The 20,519-nt window shown below is 40.8% G+C and overlaps 2 protein-coding genes across 4 annotated transcripts in view; both read left to right on the top strand.

Moving 5' to 3' along the window:
- EXTL2 (exostosin like glycosyltransferase 2) overlaps positions 1 to 13,061 on the top strand; it is a 29,817-nt gene extending 16,756 nt beyond the window's left edge. The window contains exons 3-5 of the mRNA XM_083360599.1: positions 2,351 to 2,778; positions 7,611 to 7,681; positions 10,779 to 13,061. Coding sequence (XP_083216725.1) covers positions 2,351 to 2,778; positions 7,611 to 7,681; positions 10,779 to 11,270 — 991 coding nt within the window. The 3' untranslated portion in view covers positions 11,271 to 13,061. The remainder of the gene's footprint in view (positions 1 to 2,350; positions 2,779 to 7,610; positions 7,682 to 10,778) is intronic.
- Positions 13,062 to 19,804: 6,743 nt separating this feature from the next.
- CDC14A (cell division cycle 14A) overlaps positions 19,805 to 20,519 on the top strand; it is an 86,655-nt gene continuing 85,940 nt past the window's right edge. For all 3 annotated transcript variants that reach the window (XM_083359927.1, XM_083359926.1, XM_083359925.1), the window contains exon 1: positions 19,805 to 20,224. In XM_083359927.1, the coding sequence (XP_083216053.1) occupies positions 20,110 to 20,224 (115 nt within the window). In that variant the 5' untranslated portion in view covers positions 19,805 to 20,109. The remainder of the gene's footprint in view (positions 20,225 to 20,519) is intronic.

The following is a 20,519-nucleotide window of genomic DNA, read 5'->3' as shown; positions in this document are numbered from 1 at the left end:
TAGACTGAATGATGTACAGATAGTTGTCAACTGAAGATGGGTTGCTTAGGGCAGGGGTGTCAAACTCAATTTCATTGAGGGCCGCATCAGCATTGCGGTTGCCCTCAAGGGGCTGGGTGGGTGTGGCCTGGGTGGGTGTGGCCTGCTAGGTGGGCGTGGCTAGAGTGCGTATGGCCTACTGGGTGGGCATGGCCAGCTCTACATCGTTCGCATCAAGGGTGCCTATGGGGGCCTGGGCAGGAGTGGGACAGATCTGAGGGTCTCTGGCAGAAGGAGGGTCTCTGGGCCAGGGCCAAGGCAGTGGGGTCTGTTCCCTCACTGTTTCCAGGATGGCTTCGCGGGCCACATGAAACCATTTTGGGGGGCGGATCCGGCCCCCGGGCCTTGTGTTTGACATGTCTGGCTTAGGGAACTGACTGTTCAGTGTTACAGCGCACCCAGAAAATGGGAAATACATCTTGGTACATGATCTCAATTTTGGGTGCTTGGCAACCAGCCTGCATTTACAGCTATTTGTAGTGCCTCACAGTCATGTGACTTACTTTGTGACATTTTGCCAGAATTTGACATTTACTCCGGTTTCCGGCAAAAAACAGCCCTAATATCCGGAGGTACCAGAAGACCCACAAGACTTCCAGAAGTCCAAGAAACCTCCCAAAAACTGCAAGGCCACACAAGAGCATTATCTGAAGTTTCCAGGCTTCATGCAACCTGGAGCTTCCTCAGATAAGCATTTCAAAAATATGTATAATTATGTGACTATTAAATAATACAGTGAAATAATTTAATACCCTTTTTAATGAATTGTGCACATGATATGCTAGCAGAGTCAAGGAAGGCATTTCTGAATTTTTGATACACCAAACCCAAAAGGTTCGACATCACTGCCATAAATGATGATATCCTTCTGAGCTGTCTGGTAGGATTGAGTCTTGAAGTACAGTCTGGTCCTTCCTATCATGCCACATCCAGAAGATGAAGTCGGGAGACAACTGCTCAGTGCAATCACTACTTTTGATCATTATCTGATCTTGATGATGGACGTGATAAGAGAAACCAAGCTGAAATTAAACCCAGGCAAGAAGAAGATGCTGTTAATAAGGAGGAAACTAGAAGTGGGGACTGAAGCAAAGTCTACTTTAGGTGGAGCTGTGCTCTCACAGAAGGAGTTTATCTACTGTTTGAAAATACTTTTTCATTCCTAGCTATAATGAAATTTGTAGGTCATGGTTAAGGCCTAGAGTGTGTTTACATAACTATCAAGTGATACATTAATTACAACTCCTTCTAAGCTGGGTGAGAGTCATCCTGGTTTTAGTTGCAATCCATTGTGACTACTGCAATGAGCTTGAGAAGTGTCTAGAAAATAAAATGGGTGTAAAAATTGGAAAGGTCAGGTATCATGTACTACTCTTTGTATTAAAGAATCTGCACTTGTGCAATCTACTCATTGTTGGGCACAACGTAAGGTGTTGGTGTTGATTGTTAAGAATCTAAATAACTTAGGGTCTGACTTAAGAGTGAACACTTCTCCTGCTATGAACGTGCCTGATAACATAGAACAGTAACAAAAAGACTTTTGAATATATGTCACTGACTAAAGTTTGTACACTTGATATATGGGCCAGGGGGCTTCCCTGTGGTCCCAGGTTATGGAATGCTCTTGCTCTCTGAATATTTAGAAAATAGCATGGACGTATTACTTCCACAAATTATTTAAAATACTAATTTTAATGCCATGTTCTGTTTTTTATGTTTTCATTCAGATTATTGCAAGCCATTTTGGTGTATAAGCAGAAAGATGCAGTATATATTTAATAAATAAATGTGCAGATTGGTCTATCCTTGGTTTATTGTTTATTACTGTGTATGGTATGCAGATCATCAGGCTAAGCTGAAGTTATCTTGGTGGAAAGGCCATTGGGGAGGAACCTCAGTCTTGATGACTAATACAGTACTCTAGACCAATATGTGCTCAAATGTGAGAAGTGAGTATGCTATAATAAGTCACCAAAAGATCAAGGAGAACCATCCATCCCAAGTGATTGAAGGTCATATACAAGCACGAGTAATGTCATGAAGTCCAACTAGAATTGTCCAACTCAAGCCGTACAATCAGTCCTGGTCTTCTATACAGTTGGAAGAATTATGTAGCTGTTAAGACATAGCCCAAGTGTTATTAGATTGTACTTTGGATATGGCAAGATGGGAATGCTTTCTTTCATTATCTAAATTTCAAGCAACCAACTTAAAGAAACTGCTTAGCTGTTGTGTTAATTTTGTATATAGCATTATATGATCGTGAATGATTGACTAATTTTCACCTCTTACATTTTTTTTAATACTCAAGGTTTTACCATACCTGCAAGCTACCTGGAAGAATTATGGGTATCCGGCTACTTCACTTCTCCTCTATAGTGATTTTTTTGCTGCTTCTGGTGGCAGGTGCATTAACAGCTTTACTACCTAATATTAAGGAAGATAAAATGCTCACTCTGCGAAGGGAGAGAAAATCCCAAAGCCAGTTGGCTTCAGATTCATTTACTCTTATTATGCAGACATACAATAGAACAGACTTACTCTTGAAGCTTTTAAATCACTATCAAGCCATCCCTCACCTCCAAAAAGTGATAGTTGTGTGGAATAATGTTGGGGAGAAAGCACCTGAAGAAACATGGAATACTTTGGGACCTCATCCTGTCCCAGTCATCTTCAAAGTGCAAACAGTAAATCACATGAGGAATAGACTTCAGGTTTTCCCAGAGCTGGAAACAAAAGGTAATTACTGTCTCCCTTATTATCTCATTCTACCTCCTCATCAGTAATTATAGTACAATAAAAGGGTTATTGATGAAAGGGAGGAGTTATTAATGAATAATTTATTCAGCGCACAAGGAATGTGAGAAAGTCCTTGAGCAAAGGATTGAAGGGATGCTGCCTAGATGATGATTAGATAAGATGTACCAGGTATGCCAGAGCTACATAGTTTAGTTTAGTTTATTAGACTTATATACTGCCCTTCTCCTGTAGGACTCAGGGCGGTTCACAAGGTTTTTTAAAAGAAACAATACTATAATTACAAAAGTTAAAACAATTAAAATGATTATATTAAACCTTGAATATAAAATAACCTAGTTAAAAACCAGTTAAAACCCCAATTAATACCCTCAGTCCAGGCCAGAAAGCTCAAAAGAGCCAGGTCTTCAGGTCCTGGCGGAATGAATGGAGGTCAGGGGCAGTCCTAAGCTCTACAGGCAGCTGGTTCCAAAGGGCCGGCGCACCCACAGAGAAGGCCCTCCCCCTGGGTATTGTCCACCGGCAATCTCTTACCGGCGGTACCCTGAGAAGACCCTCCCTGTGGGAGCGCACAGGATGAAGGGAGCAGGTGCTCCCTCAAATATCCCGGACCCAAGCCATTTAGGGCTTTATAGGTCATCACCAGCACCTTGAATCTCACCTGGAGGGCAACTGGGAGCCAATGCAGCTCGCGGAGGCAAAGAAAGAATGGACCCTTCCTCCAGACTTCTCAGACTGTAAGAGACAGCAGGGAATTTGTATAGGTAGTCCTCAACTTACAACAGTTCATTTAGCTTGAAGTTACAATGGCACTGAAAAAAGTGACTTGTGACTGTTTGTCACATTTATGACTGTTGCAGCATCCCCATGGTCACATGATCAAAAATCAGATGCTTGGCAACTGGCTCGTATGTCAGTGTCCTGGAGTTAACGGGATCGCCTTTTGCAACCTTCCTGACGAGCAAAGTCAGTGGGAAAGCCAGATTCACTTTACTAACTTGACAATTGCAGGGATGCACTTAACAACTGTGGCAAGAAAGGTGGTAAAATGGGTCAAGATTCACTTAACAGCTGTCTCACTTAGCAACAAATTTTGGGCTCAATTGTGGTCGTAAGTTGAGGACTACCTGTACTTTCAGACTTGGAGTTAAAGTAACCTTGCAATAAAGCATTAGCGTTAGCACATCTGATCTTGTTTCCTGTCTGGTCCCCCAGGGAAGGCTGACAATTGATTATTTAATAACTGCAACAACATCATACAGTGACTTTTACAGGTGAACAAGCCATCACAGATCAATATAATCACATTTTCATATGGCCTTTTTTATCTTTCTTACTGACAATTCTTTGGGTGCTACGGGGGCAGGGGCTTGTCTGTTTGAATTCTAAAGTCCCAGAACACTTTAAGCTTGTTCATTTTCTGTCACTCTGTCTATTTTATGATACCACCAGGTCTTGCAGGCAAATGTATTCCTTGCAGATATTTCAATGTACTATTGTTGCTACTGTGTCCTGCCCTTGTTTGTAGACAGACTGTGTGATCCTATTGCAGCAGCTAACTAGCTGGTCCATTGTTTCTTCAGCTTTTTTTTGCAGAGGGGGCATTTGCTCTCTGTTGCAGTCTTCCCAGTTCTGGCTTTGTATGCATTTGCTCTTAAGACTTGGTTATTTTACAGGCAGAATCAGTCCCTGTTAGATGTTTTGTGCCAGCCGTGGCAGTTACCCAAAAAGGTCATCAGATGGGAGCAAAGAGGCTTCTTTGCTTCCACTGATGGGTCAGGGGTCCCAGGCCCCTGCAGCCCCATTGGCGAGAGAGTTTTATGGTTAGGGAGGGGCTGAGACCCCCCATAAATACCTCTGCTCAAGGGGCTGCTCTTTGTTCTGCTTCTAGTTCTTGTTCTGTTCCAGTTATGCTATGCTAGCTTGCTCTCTGTTCTTTTGTTCTCTCTCACATGCAGGCATGGATGCCTCCATGCCAAGTAATTCTTTCTCTCTATCGTTAAATAAAGCTTCATATGATTGCATCTCTGCGTGATGCCTTTTACTTGGAAGCACCTTAACAATCCATCGACCTCATGAGACTATCTCACAGTCTCTCTGTCTCTTTCTTCAATTTTCCTGCTCTTAGCCATTGCCAGGTCTTGTTGTTGGCCATGAAATACTTTGCCTTGCCGTATTTCTCTTTTCTGTTCTTCATTTGGTGTTTCTTGTACACCAATTTGATCTCTCACATACACAGTAAGTGTTCATGGTTTACTAGTTTAAGTGCATCATCTTCACTGTCCTTCACATATTCTTCCAATGCCTTTTTTCCCCCTTGAACTGTCTGGTGTACTTGCAACATTCCACATTCACCTATTTTCCTTCTGTCAACATCGCTGCATGGATCAAGGGCATGATTCATTGTCATTATTTTTCTGGTCTTCCTATCCAGGGCTTTTAGTTCTGCTTGAGTGCAATCCACTATTCCAGTGGTGTATCTAATGACTGGAATTCCCCAGGTGTTAATTGGTTGATGATATCTCCTCCACTGAGTTTGCACTTTCAGATCATCTTCACTTTTATGATGTATTCCAGGGGTGTCAAACTCAATTTCACTGAGGGCCGCATCAGCATTGCGGTTGCCCTCAGGGGGCTGGGTGGGTATGGCCTGGGTGGGCGTGGCTAAAGTGTGTATGGCCTACTGGGTGGGCGTGGCCAGCTCTACATCGTTCGCATCAAGGGTGCCTATGGGGGCCTGGGCAGGAGTGGGACAGATCTGGGGGTCTCTGGCAGAAGGAGGGTCTCTGGGCCAGGGCCAAGGCAGTGGGGGCCATTCCCTCACTGTTTCCAGGATGGCTTCGTGGGCCACATGAAACCACTTTGCAGGCCGGATCCGGGCCCTGGGCCTTGTTTTTGACATGTCTGATGTATTCACTTTTAACTTTCTTCTTGATTTCAGTATGCTTGATGTAGTTAGCTTGAAAGATGCCCAAGTATTTGTAGTGATTGTCCTCATCCAGACTCTTGATTTATTTCCATAGGACATCTTAGTGGGTGTGCCACATTTGTCCAGTCTAAACTCCATTGCAATATCTTGGCTGTATATCCGGAAGGTATTGAGCAGTGATTTTAGATAGTGTTTTTCCATACATCTTCATATTGTCCACGTAAAGGAGGTGGGATAGACTGGCTGATGTACTTGATGTTTGATAGCCATGGCCTGACTTGTTGAGTGTTTCTGAGAGGAATCAGAGCAATAAGAAACAGTTGTAGTAATAGTGAGTCTCCTTGAAAGATTCCTCTCTTGATATTAACCTCTTCCAGTATGTTACCATTGACCAGCAACTGTGTCTTCTATTGTGCCATTGAACTTTGCACAAAGTGCCTGATGTTTTTATTGATTCCTGTTGTTTTTAGGCACTTGTTTATCCAATCATGTGGCAGGGAGTCAAATGTCTTCTTGTAATCAATCCAATCTACATTCAAGTTGGTCTTCCTTCTCTTGCAGTTTTCTGAAATCTTCTTGTCAATTAGGAACTGATCTTTTGTTCCTCCAATGTTTGGGCCATATCCCTTCTGCTAAGGTGGAAAAAGCTTGTTTTCAACTAGATACTGTTGCACTGCATCAGCTGCCACACCAGTTAGCAACTTGAAAGTTGTCGATGAGCAGGCAATTGGTCTTTAGTTGCCTGATGCTACCTGTTTTACTGGATCTTTCATTATCAGGTAGATTTTACAGATGTTAACCAATCTTCAATGTCATCTCTTGTGGTAAGTGGTTAAGCTGCTCGGCAATGGGCGTGTGTAGCTTAGTCAGATATTTCAACCAAAAGTCATGCAGGTCATCTCCACTGCATTCTTTCCAGATAACCTCTTCTTGCTGGAATTGGTTTGCAATAACAGATGGTTATTTCTTTTTTCATTTATGACCATGTGGTTCACTTAAGGACCATGCTGCCTCACATTGTCATAGAAATGATCATGCTTTACAACTGCAACAACTTCCGATCAAAATTCCAGTCCCAAATACTGTATGGTTGTGAGTCAAGGACTACCTGGGTTTTTTTCCCCTCCTTTCTCCACAATGGTTGCCAGCACTATTCCCAACCACCACTGTTACACTTGCTTGCAGTCCTATTTCTTTTCTCTCTGTTAATTTAATACTACAGTAATTTCTCTCAGCCAGGGCTCTGATTCTGCCTCCCCCCCCCCCCCCGGCACCATAAGCAAGTTACAGATTTGGTACCTCTATTCTCATCACACACACACACACCCATTATCACCTACTATATATCATTAAGATTGGATTCTCACAAGACAATGCCCAAAAATGTGTTTTGCTCACTTTGTGCTTCAGTGTGTTGGGGGAACCTACTGTAGACATTAGGTTTACAAATCAGGGCTTAAGGTTAAAGCCTTCTAACTGTAGTATATTCAGAGAATGTGATAAAAATATAAGTTGCAGCAATATATGAACCCTGCCTACCCTTGAAATCATAAACATTCTTATTACAAAGTTAAGCCCTATTGAACAAAGTAGAACTCACTTGGAGTGTAAAGGCTTGAGATCATGTTCCACAGAATGAAACAAACTTCTTCTGTGATTGTTACAGTATAATGAGAACCAGAGGGTTTTTTCCCCACTAATTATTCTTCACTTTGAGGACAAGAGAACAATTTAGCTACTGATATCATATTTTGGGTTCTCTTGAAGTTGGCAAGATCCTGTCAAAGAGCAACTGTATTTTCCAATCACCATGAACATTGTTTAATCTGTTGTAAATATTTTGCTCAGTAAAAGCACTCATTAAAATGCATTTTTCTCCACTCAGCTGTTTTGATGATGGATGATGATACCCTAGTTAGCGCCTATGACCTAGTTTTCGCTTTCTCCATTTGGCAGGTAATGTTAGCATTCTGCTTTGCATGTTCATTTAGTACAAAATGTGTTTTGAGTTATGTACTGTTCTTGTCTCCAAAGATCCTTTATGTACACTTACTTAGAGATTACACTTGCTTACAGTCACACTTAGAAATTAAATCTCAAAGAACGCAGCATACATAGATAGTCACTTTTCTTAAAATTGATGATTTTCAAAAGTGCCAAGATCTTCTAAAGGAGATTGTATGTCTGTAAGGTATCCAGCAATGTTTTGAAATTCAGATTTAAATCAGATTTAACCAACATACTGAAAGCCTAACTACATATTCTAAAATTTAACAGAGGGGCCATACATATATTCATTATCTGGTGCAAGTGACAAATTTCTATATATTCAATATTTGGTGCAAGAGACACATTTCCGCTGTACCAGTGGAACAACCATCATGACTTCTAATTGTCAAGTCCAGGAAGGGAAAAGGAAAATTCAAAAAAACACTGTTGACCATGTAGATAAGAACATCCATCCCTATAAAGAAAGAGTGAAGGAGCTCCTGATGAAAGATTATCCTAGAGACCATAATCTACTAATCTTAATAAGGGAATCTGTAACAGTTCCACTTTTGCCAGTTGCCAAACTCTACATATATATCTGATGTTGAGTTCTGTCATGTACCTATGAAGCAATTGTTTTGAACAAAACATGCACAGTAAGGCAGGATGACACTTTGGATTCCAAGGGGGTGAGAGAGTGCAGCTCTGTGATATAGCTACATCTGTTCCCAGGATTGCAAGGCTGCTTTTTGATCCCTGAAAAAGGTATTGGGCTTGAGGAACTGCAAACAGCTGCAATGAGCGCATAATGCATTTGAAACTGAAGCACTGCACGGCCCTAACACAGAAACCGTACCAGATAGTTCGCTGAGCAAGCACACTGTCAGCCCTACTAGGTAGACTAAATTAAGAAATCAGCTTCACAGAAGGGCTAAAACTGTTTTTGTCGAGATTGGCTATATCAATAAAAGAGCCTGATTGTCCTTTATTTCCCACTCCCCCGCCCTTATACTCATGAGAATTAAAGAGGTGTCTCTCTAGAGCCACTTCTGCATTTCTTCTGCCATGTTTTTCTACTTGTCTATTGGTAAAGGATGTGGAGTGTCTCTGTCAAGATCATCTGCCTTACTCTTTCTACACCTATAGCCTTGCGAGGATAAGATACCCAGAATAGGAAACTATTCTTTGACCAAGCAGTCCAAAGGATGCAAAGAAATCAAGCTCTTCTTCCCACCTCTTCTAGCCCCCCACATAGGCTGCAGGGCTGGGAAGTCAAATATGAGAACGAATACATCTAGTCCTCGGGTTATGACCCTTCGTTCAGCGATCAGTGAAACTTATGATAGATAGATAAATTTATGTATATAAAGTGTGCCATAACTTTTTCCAACTGTTTATCCATCAACCCCAAAAGAAAAATCTCTGCTTTCAACTGTATATATGTCTTTAAAATCTTTAAAATACAAAAATATTGTATGTAATTGAATCCAAATTCTTTTGCCTTTTTTACACATCCACTGAGCATAATAAAATGTCCCTTCATGTTGGTTACATTTCCAGCATATATTTGAAGAACGTTTATACATTGTAGCCTTTTTTCCAGCTAATGTACCAACAATATAGCATTTTATAAAAATTTTCCTTAAGATTACAATATTATTCTAAATTTCCATTATATCAATGCATATTCTCCCACTGTTCCATTTGTATATTATAAACAAAGTTTTTAGCAATAGCACTTAAACTTATATATCACCCCAAAATGCTTTACAGCACTCTGTGAGCAGCTTACAGAGTCAATATATTGCCCCCAACAATCTGGGTCCTCATTTTACCGACCTCGGAAGGATAGAAGGCTGAGTCAACCTTGAGCCCATCAGGATTGAACTCTAGACTGTGGGCAGAATTAGCCTGCAACACTGCATTCTAACCACTGGACCACCATTTTAATCTATTTTATCATATAGTTCGTCTTGTGTTTTTATTCTACATTCTCCTTGAGAAAATTGTAATATATCACTCAATCATTTGTATTTAATAATCGTATTTCTTCTATAAAATGCTTTTGTGCTGAGAGCCAGGATGGTATTTTCAGGCACAGCCTACATTTATATCTGTTCCAAATTTTCAGTATGTCAGGCTAACAAAATGCTTTTTGAAATCTACATTAACCTTAGACTTATACCATAGATACTATGCCACCCAAATCTCAAATCATACCCTTCTAATTCCAAATGGCTCCTGTTTCTTAGCAACTCTATTCTTTCATCCAGACCAAAGAACAAACAGCAAAATATAATTTCAAATTAGGTGTGCCAATCCTCCTTTCTTTTGCATCTTAACTCATGGTTTTTCCATCTGCCATACAAATATATATATTAGCACTATTTTTGTTGCACGTCTGACTGAAACTGAATTAATTACAATTCTGCATGTTTCTGAGAGTTGGTATAGCATAGTAACACCAGTTCTAAAAATCAAGCAGACCTAATTTAAATCTTACCATGATTATGTAGAGGCAAGTATTTCAGCTGCGCTCTTTGGAAATTAATAATACTGATGCTTTTAAAGTAGTTGTTAGGATTAGATTACATTATGAATTTGGTGCATTTTGAATACGCGAATTGTTATTTAAGTTGGGGTATTCCTGCTGTGGACCTCCCCAAAAGACCAAACCTCTTCTGGATTTCCAGAAGGACTCTCAGTGCTCAGCCTAGGAACAAGATGTAGGAGAAAAAAATCCTGTTCTTTTATAATATATCACAGAAGACACATAAATGGCTGTAGAATACATAGGCAAACTGGACCCTGAGTGCATAAAGCATGCCAGTATAAAAACAAGGGCATTTTCTGAACTCCACTCTTCAACTTTTTAACTGTATGTCAGTTCTTGGCACAAAATGTGACTAGATTTGCAGTGATAGTAAACCTTAACATGGGGGACATCTTATAAACAATTTTTTTAATGTATATTTTTGTTATTGTGTCATAAACGTTTTGCAATTGTTTTTATTTGCAATTAGGCACCCAATAGCAATATTATGACATTTTTCTTTTCCTACAGCAATTTCCAGATCAGATTGTTGGATTTGTTCCCAGAAAGCACATACCCAGCCCTGCGGGGATATTCAGCTACGGGAGCTTTGAACTTCAGGGTCCTGTCGTCAGCAATGGAGACCAGTATTCAATGATCCTAATAGGAGCTGCCTTCTTCAACAGCGTATATCTAGAACTTTTTCAAAAGCAGCCTGAAGCTGTTCACACCATGATCGATGAGACTCAAAATTGTGACGATATTGCCATGAATTTCTTGGTAGCCAAGCATACTGGAAAGCCATCGGGCATGTTTGTGAAGCCAGTAGACATCAGGAATTTAGAAAAAGAAAGCAACAGTGGTTATTCTGGAATGTGGCATCGGGCAGAACACTTGCTGCAAAGGTCCTACTGCCTTAATAAATTGGTTAGTATCTATGGCAACATGCCTTTAAAATATTCTAATATTATGATTTCCCAGTTTGGTTTTCCAAACTATGCTAATCACAAGAATAAAGTATAAGGATATGCTCCAATAAATGCTTCAATGTGCTTCTCGGCAATTCAAGTAATAAACCAAGTAGGGAAGTGTGTAAAGAAATCTGTAAGGGTACACATTATATGGAGCTCTTTCTGCAAGAGCTCTAAGGGGATGTAATGTCTGGGTGAAACATTCCATCTCTTGTACTCAGCATGTGAAAGCTTTTTAGTTGGCTTTGCTATTTATCCCCATTTCAGACAACCTTCCTCCCCCAAACACTTGAATGTTGTCTGAGAAAGCCGTGTGCATTCACGTAATCTAAGTTGCAAATATACTATATCTCCAGCCACAATGTGTAAGGCAACAACCATTTTTCATTTCAGCCTGCCTGTTCAAATATGCCTGTTAAAGGATGCAAAGAATAAATTCTCCATAAAACGTAGCATTAATTCTTCACACATCTGCACAACGAGGCTACACTTGATTTATATATCAGATATTGCTCCAGTGACACTGAATAGTTTCACTCGTAGAAATATTTTCTGTGGAATAACTTGATTTGAGAGCATTTGCAATAACATTATTTGCTTCCCCTTTCCACAGCTAAATAATATTTTTTTAAAAAAAAGCAAATGGTGAAATATTTGTCACAAATACATTATTTTGATCTTGAGACATGTGAAGAGTTTGCCCTCATCTTCCACTAATCTCTTTATTTTAATAAAAGCTGTTTGAATTTTGAAGACTGTGCTATTTTATGTCTTTAGCCAAGCGCTAAATAGTTTGCAGTGCTTTTTTAACATAATGATAAAATGTTTCTGAACTTACACAACTTGTAATATCTATGTGATTATTCTGTCTGAAATCTTTCTATATTTCAAAAATATTGTAACAGTTTTAATCCCTTGCCTATCAGTAAAAGTTAATAAAGGAAATTACAAGATTGGGAATTTTTTCCATGCAAGTCGTAATTCAAGACACAGAGAATGTGGCACTTGTGACAGATACAGTGAAATTTGGAAAGCTCCTAGCATTTCAAGTTGCTGTCTTCTCTGCAAGCTACACATTTGTATATTCAAGAACAGTAATTTCTGTTTTCAACTACCGGTATATACATTTGACAGAAACCAAGTCTGATATCCAAAGATCCTATATATATATATTTTTTTGCTTTTTCAAAGAATCAAACCCCTCCCCCATGCAAAGCTGTTCAATCCATATTTTAATATCCAACTTGTTTAAACTGAAAATTTGCCACTACCAAAAGAACCCCCCATTTTATCTGTGCAATATTTTGATCGGATTAAAAAGATTAAGCATAGAAAAGCTGCAGCCAACATCTGCAACAGTGATCTGGGGCAGCTCACAGTATGTTGGTAGAATATAGAAGCCAAAGTAGGAAATTGTATCAAAGATTTCTCAGCCTACAATCAATCTGAGTTCAATTGCAATTTTTTTTATTTGAATGCACATTTTTTCAGGCTTATTTATCTGAAGCTGGTGGCTTATTGCTGCTTTCAAGGAAATAAAATGAATATTAGTATTTGTTTGGGAACAGGTTGTGCTACCTTGTATGTTAAGGTGCCATATTTCTGTTCATTTAGTTAAGCTTATTCTGTATCTGAGTTTGTATATTTCTTTTCCTTCTGCTCAATAATTTTCAATCTGTTGGAAATACTTATGATTTAGAATTCAGTGATTTTTAGAGATGTGACTGCCTAGTTCAGTTGTATTTTGATGTATTTTGTAAATGCAAAAGGTGTGCATTTTCCCCCTCTTTTATAGTCATATAGTTGGGATAATTGTTCTTTCATCCTTATTTTGTAAGAGAACTGCTAATAAAATGTGTAATATTGAGAAATGTTGCATGGTTATTTATTGGCTGAAGTGAGCTGTATTATAGAGAAAGTAGACTAATTCCTTCTTTTATGCTCAGGTGCCAATGAATTCCAACTACTGGAATTAAATTTATTTTTATTTTTATTTTAATTCCATTTATACCCCGCCCTTCTCCGAAGACTCAGGGCGGCTTACAAGCTTAGCAGTAGCCTTCATTCTATGTATATGCCTGCTTATTAGGGCTTTCACACACACCCCAAGCAGCATTATTACAAAGTCAGTTTAATTGCCCCCAACAATCTGGGTCCTCATTTTACCTACCTCGGAAGGATGGAAGGCTGAGTCAACCTTGAGCCTGGTGGGACTGGAACCTGCACTAATTGCAGGCAGCTGGTATTACTTAAGGAGGCATTAGCCCACTGCTCCACCAAGGCTCTATAAGATTACATAAGATTACAGCTCTGAAGGTTGATTAGAAATGACTGAGTTGTAATCTTTATCTAGGATTGAGCTGTGTTATTTTAAATAAAATACGGTAATATCTTGGAAATAAAATCCTACTTGAGATTTATTTCCAAAGAAACACTATATGTCCACTGCACATTCCTTTATTCACAGTCTTAAAATGAATATTCCCTATGTATCTGAAGCACATTGTTCAAGGCTCTGTCTTAATATAATGTCATCTCAGCTAGAGGAGACATAAAGGATTTTGGATACAGAGTACCATTTAGCTATAGATCTGTGATTTAGATTTCAGTACAGCAAACCTGCCTTTCTGGTCCAAAATTCCCCAAATGCTAAAGTCTCTTTCAAGTTAAACATTATTCTTGATGACTTCATACATACAGCTACATGATTTTCCTGCCCCCACTGAAATTAGTGGAACTTTAACAGATGTACATGTGCAACTCTAGGTGATCATATGTGTTAAAATTAAAGACTTCCTCAAGTTTAGTTATTATTCACTTGTTGGATTTTATATCCTGCCTTTTTCATCATGCAGTCCAATGCAGCATTTTCTCCACTTTTTTTTTCTCACAACAACCTCAACAGGCCTAAGGTTACAGAGTTTCCATGGCTATGGGTAAACCTGAAACCAAGTTTCCCTACTTCTACTCTGTTATTTTAACCCCTGTACTACAGTGGTTCTTCAGTTAATCTTCCAGTGACTAAATATGTATGGTTTGCTTGGCAGTGTTACAGAAGTGGTTTGCCACTGCATTCTTCCAAGATGTTTTAATTTCCTAGTCTAGCCAACAGCCCTTTAATTATATGTAGAGAGAAAGAGCGAGTTCGGTAAACCTCTGCTTTAGACCCTGCAGAAGAAGATCCAGAAATACATCCATGCAATAAACATCAAGTGCAGCTAATGCTTTTTACTGGAGTTAAAGACCAGAGCTTGTTTGGCTTATAAGGATGGGGATTATTCAGATGCTGGAGCCTCTGAACCACTTTTAGACAAATTAAATGACGCTGTAATAGAGGGGATTACTTTAGTGAAACTGGCATGTCTTAAGGTCATTATATTTATTGAGCATAATCCTAAAATGGGAGGAAAAAAAATCTTAGCTTGCTTACTAAATCCATGGAAGTGTTTTTCTCCATACTGCTGTTGACCCATTTTAGATTAAAAAAATAATGAATGGAAGTATTGCAAGCATCACAAACCTCATTACTGTATTTAAATAACTGCCCAGGTTTCAATACACCAGCAGATGGCACTCCTAAGATCTTGCCAAGCAGTATTAAAAAAGAGTAAGACGGTTGAACTTTTAGCAGGGATATATGGAACAGTCAGCACAGCGCTGCAAATGTTTTATAAATATAGTGTTATTTATATAAATATGATTTCGGTTATTAATGCAATATTTGTGCCAGTTCAACGAGCGCACAATAATCACAAGTGAAATATTAGCTGCTGTCTTTAAAAATATGAAACAAACCATGTGATTAATGGCTACAATAGAATAACTGAACAAAGAAAATAAAGGAAAGGTATTTTTGAAAGTAATATTTAATAGATGAATCTGAAAATAGTTATAATTATTAATTTAGTTATAATATTAAAGAAAATAACACAAAAAATCCCGTTTCCTGGGGAAAATGTCCTTGTGACCCATCCATTTCCACTGTCTACTCCAGACATGTCAAACACAAGGCCCGGGGGCCGGATCCGGCCCGCGAAGTGGTTTCATGTGGCCCGCGAAGCCATCCTGGAAACAGTGAGGGAACGGCCCCCACTGCCTTGGCCCTGGCCCAGAGACCCTCCTTCTGCCAGAGACCCTCAGATCTGTCCCACTCCTGCCCAGGCCCCCATAGGCACCCTTGATGCAAACGATGTAGAGCTGGCCACGCCCACCCAGTAGTCCATATGCACTCTAGCCACGCCCACCCAGTAGGCCACGCCCACCCTGGCCATACCCACCCGGCCCCCTGAGGGCAACCGCAATGCTGATGCGGCCCTCAATGAAATTGAGTTTGACACCCCTGGTCTACTCCATAAAGTGGACTCACTCATACATTCAAATTAAGAATAGGACTGACAGTTTTAGTCATCTAAATTATTACTCTAAGATAAAATGATGTTTCACCAGAACCAAAGTAAGAGACCAATCAGATGCCACAGAATCTAGATTCTTATGCCTGATCAGTATTCTTAGTGCTTATGCTGGTCAGTTTGTAACTGACATTGTGAAGACAAGTATCTGGAAGGCCTAAGGGAAAAATAAGTAAGTTCTTGAAAAGTTTTTATAATTTTAACTGTTAATCTGCTAGCTTCCTCTGAGGTTTATCCTGGTGACAGCAGAACGCAGTATTTTCCTATACTATGGGATAAAATACTTTCCAACATGGTCTTGTAAGAGAAATATTGCTATCGTTCCGTTTATACCTTCATAAAAAGTTTGAAAAAAAAGTAATTTCTGAGCAGTCAGTAATAATCATAAGATCGTAGTACTATATATCTAACTTCCTAAAGGTTATATTTCTTCTCTACTCTTCAAGGTTGAACACAAAAGCCAGACTGATGTGATATATTTTTATCACATGTAACTACCATGAGCTTATGTGCAAAATGTTAATTTGAAATATTCAAAAGGCATTTTATACAATTTTACATAGGATTTCACTCAGTTCACAAGAGTATACTTTTAAATCATCCTGCACACAATCAGCTTGAATGCTTGGATTCCAAAAATAGAGGATGGTTCCCTGTTTATGCCTTTATTTATGGGACAAAAAAGATGCTAAATAAGCATTATCATTCCATTCATAAACATGGGAAAGCCTAGCTTATTAATTAAATTTTTATGGTGCCCCTCTCATTGATATAGTGACTCTAAGTAGCTTTAGTAATGTACTAACACTTTGAAATGTGCAGAGGTGTAAACATGGCATCTATCAGTAACACACATAATTCATACAGGAAAATATGCAATTGTTTTAAAGAGTTGCAGACAATTGCTCTCTGTGCACCAAAAAGCTCCCTTCTGAAAATGAATCCAAAGTGCTGCCCAGCCTTACTTCCCCCAAAAAATAATTGTAAGCCATGGAACAGATATTGGTCAAAATTAAAGAAAACATACTCCATGTGCAGCACAAATCCTGGAAAGGAATGGAAAAGCAGCATCATGCCATATAAAAATAGGGTCCTGCCACTCAGGCTTCACAAATTATTTGGAAGAAGTGGTTTAGTTTTGTGTGAGGGCAGCAACTCTCTTCAGTTCATGAAAGAAAACTCTTCTCAAACTCAAGAAGACACAATGCCATAGCAAAGACTTTTAAGAAGTGTCACCAGATGTTTATATTAAATTATAGTCTCTTCTAGGTGCATTTCTGGAAGAATTCTTGTCATATGTAATGAATGGAAACTAATAATCTATACCAACCACTATTTAATGGATTTGACACCAGAGGACATCACAATGACTCTTAGTGCATGCTACCATGATCTCAGTCAGTTGTTACCTTACTAATAGTGACTATGTTTGAAAGAAGGGTGAAAAATTCTAGCCCACTGATGTAGCTTGTGTAGCCACTGTAACTCCACGTCCCCCAATTCTTTCTCCTCCTCACATGTATAGGTAGCATTATGACAGATATGCCATCTTTGCAAAACGTTTCAGAATCTAATCCTTAAATCTAATCACAGTTTACCCGTTGCATGAAGACATTTCAACTGTTATTGAGATGGGCTAGATCCGTGGTGGCAAACCTATGGCACACGTGCCACAGGTGGCACAAAGACCCCTCTCTGTGGGCATGTGTGTCGTCGCCCCAGTCCTAGGCCTTCAGCTGGGTTTTATAAAACCTTTTCAAATTAGGCCTCTGCCGCCATATGCAAAAAAAAGTTTCAATCAATCAATTTCAACTTCTCACGGGGAAAAAAAAGATCTTGCAAAGTTGGAATTGATTGACTGAACTTTTAATCCCACCCAGTCTGCCGTTACCATCGCAGTCACACTCACCCAGTGGGCCACGCCCACCCAATGGGCCACAACCACCCAATCAGCCATGCCCCCCTGGCACCCGATGATACATAAGTGGGTTTTGGGTTGCAGTTTGGGCACTCAATTCTCTAAAACGTTCACCATCACTGGGCTAGATAAATGCCAAACCTGCCTTGAAAGGTAGGGAACTCAAGTTGCTAGTTTCTTCAGCATTTTGAAGCAAATATCATTAAAGATCTCACTTACTCCAAGTGATCTTCTGCAGCTTTGATGAAATTCCTTCAAGACAATTTCAGTTATGTTTAATTGTGTGGGAGTGCAGTTCAGGCAACCAGCTTTCAAATAAACAGAAATAACATGGTTTGTTAAAGAGATTCATACCTATCAAGATGTCTCAAGGAAATCATCAAGGATTGTCTTTCCTTTACTCTTTACTTCATCCTATCTTGAACGCATCCTAAACTGAAACACTGCAAGTAGTCCTCGGGTTATGACCACACTTGAGCCCAAAACTTATATTTGTTAACTTTTCTTGCCACAACTGTTAAGTGAATCATTGCATTTGTTAAGTTAGTCATACGGTTGTTAAGTGAATCTGGCTTCCCCATTGACTTTGCTTGCTAGATGGTCTCAAAAACTGATCACATGATCCCAGGACATTGCAACCATCATAAATATGAACCAGTTGCCGAGCATATGAATTTTGATCGTGTGACCATGGGTGATGCTGCAACGGTTGTAAGTGTGAAAAATGGTCCATCGCTTTTTTTTGTAACTTTGAACGGCCACTAAATAAACTGTTGTAAGTCAAGGATTACCTGTACTCACAAGTTATTATATGCTATTAGTTCTTTTATGTTACTGGAGTACTACGGTCAGGGCTTTTTTTGTCATAGAACGCTCAGAACGGAGTTCCGGCACCTTTTTTGGATGGAACCTTGTAGGGTAGGCAAGGCGGGTTCTATGACATGTGTGAGTTCTGGCACCTTTTTCTTTTACAAAAAAAGCACTGACTAGGTAGGGTAATAGATTATCATACAACATTTCTTGATATAGTACAATAGTTCGATATATTATCAGATTGCTTGATTGAGGTTGATATATTTCTATATAAATATATCTGGACATCTTTTTGAAAAAATAGCTTTCTATTTGCTGTTCAAACTCTTTCAAGTCTTTTGGAATGAGGTGAGGGGTGGAGGAGGAAGGTAGGTTAAAAACATTTCCGCCTTTTATTTCCTATTAATTCTGGTACAAGGCGATGTACAAAGGAATTACTGAATCTGTCATTTGCACCTCTATAACTTTCTGGTTTAGCATTGCAACTAAACAAGACAGACCCAGACTTCAACGGATAGTTAGAGCTGCAGAAAAAAACAATTGCTACCAGCCTGCCTTCCATTAAGGACCTACTGTATATACTGCATGAGCAAAAGAAAGGGCTGCAAAAATATCTACAGACCCCTCACATCCTGGACATAAAACTATTTCAACGGCTTCCCTCAAGACTACGCTATAGTGCATTGCACACCAGAACGACTAGACAGACATAAGGGCAGTTCCCCCCCCCCCAGCCCATGCTGTCACTTTGCTTAACAACTAATTCCAACAACACCGTCAAACTACTTAGTAAAGCTGTATTACTATGATTCTCCTCCTCTTTCCTATCACCTATCCTTATCTTCTTAGGACTATAACTTTGCTGCTTGTATCTTACAATTTATAGTGGGTTTTTTTTTGTACCCTAGTGTGATTTATGTTGTTTGCTTAGTTAGTACTCTAAGACTATGACTAAGTGTGGCATCTTTATGATTTATGCTGAAGTGTTGTATTTCACGATTTGTGATGAATGTATTTTCATGTTGTATACGATCATGACTAGGTACACTGAGAGCTTATGCACCGGAAACAAATTCCTTGTGTGTCCAACCACACTCGGGCAATACAAGTATTCTATTTAAACCCACCACCCCACCACCACCCACCACCGCGTGGAGGCTGAAAACAAGCGAGAGGGAAAGGAGAGCTTCCCTTCTTTCTGCAACCTGCCGGGCAGAGGAGGCGAGGCGGCCTCAGGTGCAACCCGGGGACAGCCCTTCGGAGGCGCGTAGCTCCTCGGCCCGAGCCCAGGTGCGTATGTAACAAAGCCCTGGTAACGCGGTTGCCACCGCGGCGGCCGCTGCCTGGTAACCGGGTCCTGCCCCTTTAAGCCGTCGGAGGGCGGGACGGAGGCGAAGAAATCCTTCCCACCCCACCCTCCGGCCGTTCCTCCGCCACTCACGCAGGTCGCTGGGTCCCGGAGCCCTCGCCTTTCCTTTTCCTCCTTTCGCGGGCTCACTCCCATCCCATGCGGGCGGCGGCGGGGAAGGAGTCTCTGGTGGCTGCAGCAGCAGCAGCAGCAGCCGCCGCCTCAGCCGCTGGAGTGCAAAGCCGGCCAGGCGGCTCCGGCTCTCCCTTCCCCGAGCATGTCCCGCTCTTGGCGCCGTTTTTGGTGAATCCGGCTGGGCGGCGGGGCTCTTGCCATCGCTGCCGCCGCCGCTGCTTTTGCCGCCGCCGCCGCCACCGAGAGCTCGCCGCTCCGAGAGGCGCTCATGAGTGCCGAGACGTCGTCCCGCGCGTCTGCGCACCTCCGCGCCCTCTTTAGGATGGAACCCAGCCCGCCGGTGGCCTCGGAGCAGCTGCTGGGCGCCTCCGAGCTCCTCAAAGGTGAGCGCGCCCAGCGCGGGTGGGGGGCCCCGGCGGCGCCGGCTCGTAACTTTCCCCTCTCCCGTCCCCCGAGTTGTTGACTTCCGTGGTTTGCAAGAAGCACCTGCCTGGCCCCGGGGATGGGGAGCGGTGGGGTGGGGGGGCTGCAAGTAAGCTGTCCGAAGGCGATCCGTTTGGTTGGATCCCCAGGATCGCCTAAACTTGCGGGTGGGGAGAGAGAGAGAGAGAGAGAGAGAGAGAGAGAGAGAGAGAGAGAGAGAGAGAGAGAGAGAGAGAGAGAGAGAGAGAGGGGAGG

Source organism: Vipera ursinii, assembly GCF_947247035.1.
Source record: "Vipera ursinii genome assembly, chromosome: 3".
NCBI lineage: Eukaryota > Metazoa > Chordata > Lepidosauria > Squamata > Viperidae > Vipera > Vipera ursinii.
The sequence above is the reverse complement of the archived record's forward strand: the minus strand, read 5'-3'. Positions and strand labels throughout refer to the sequence as shown.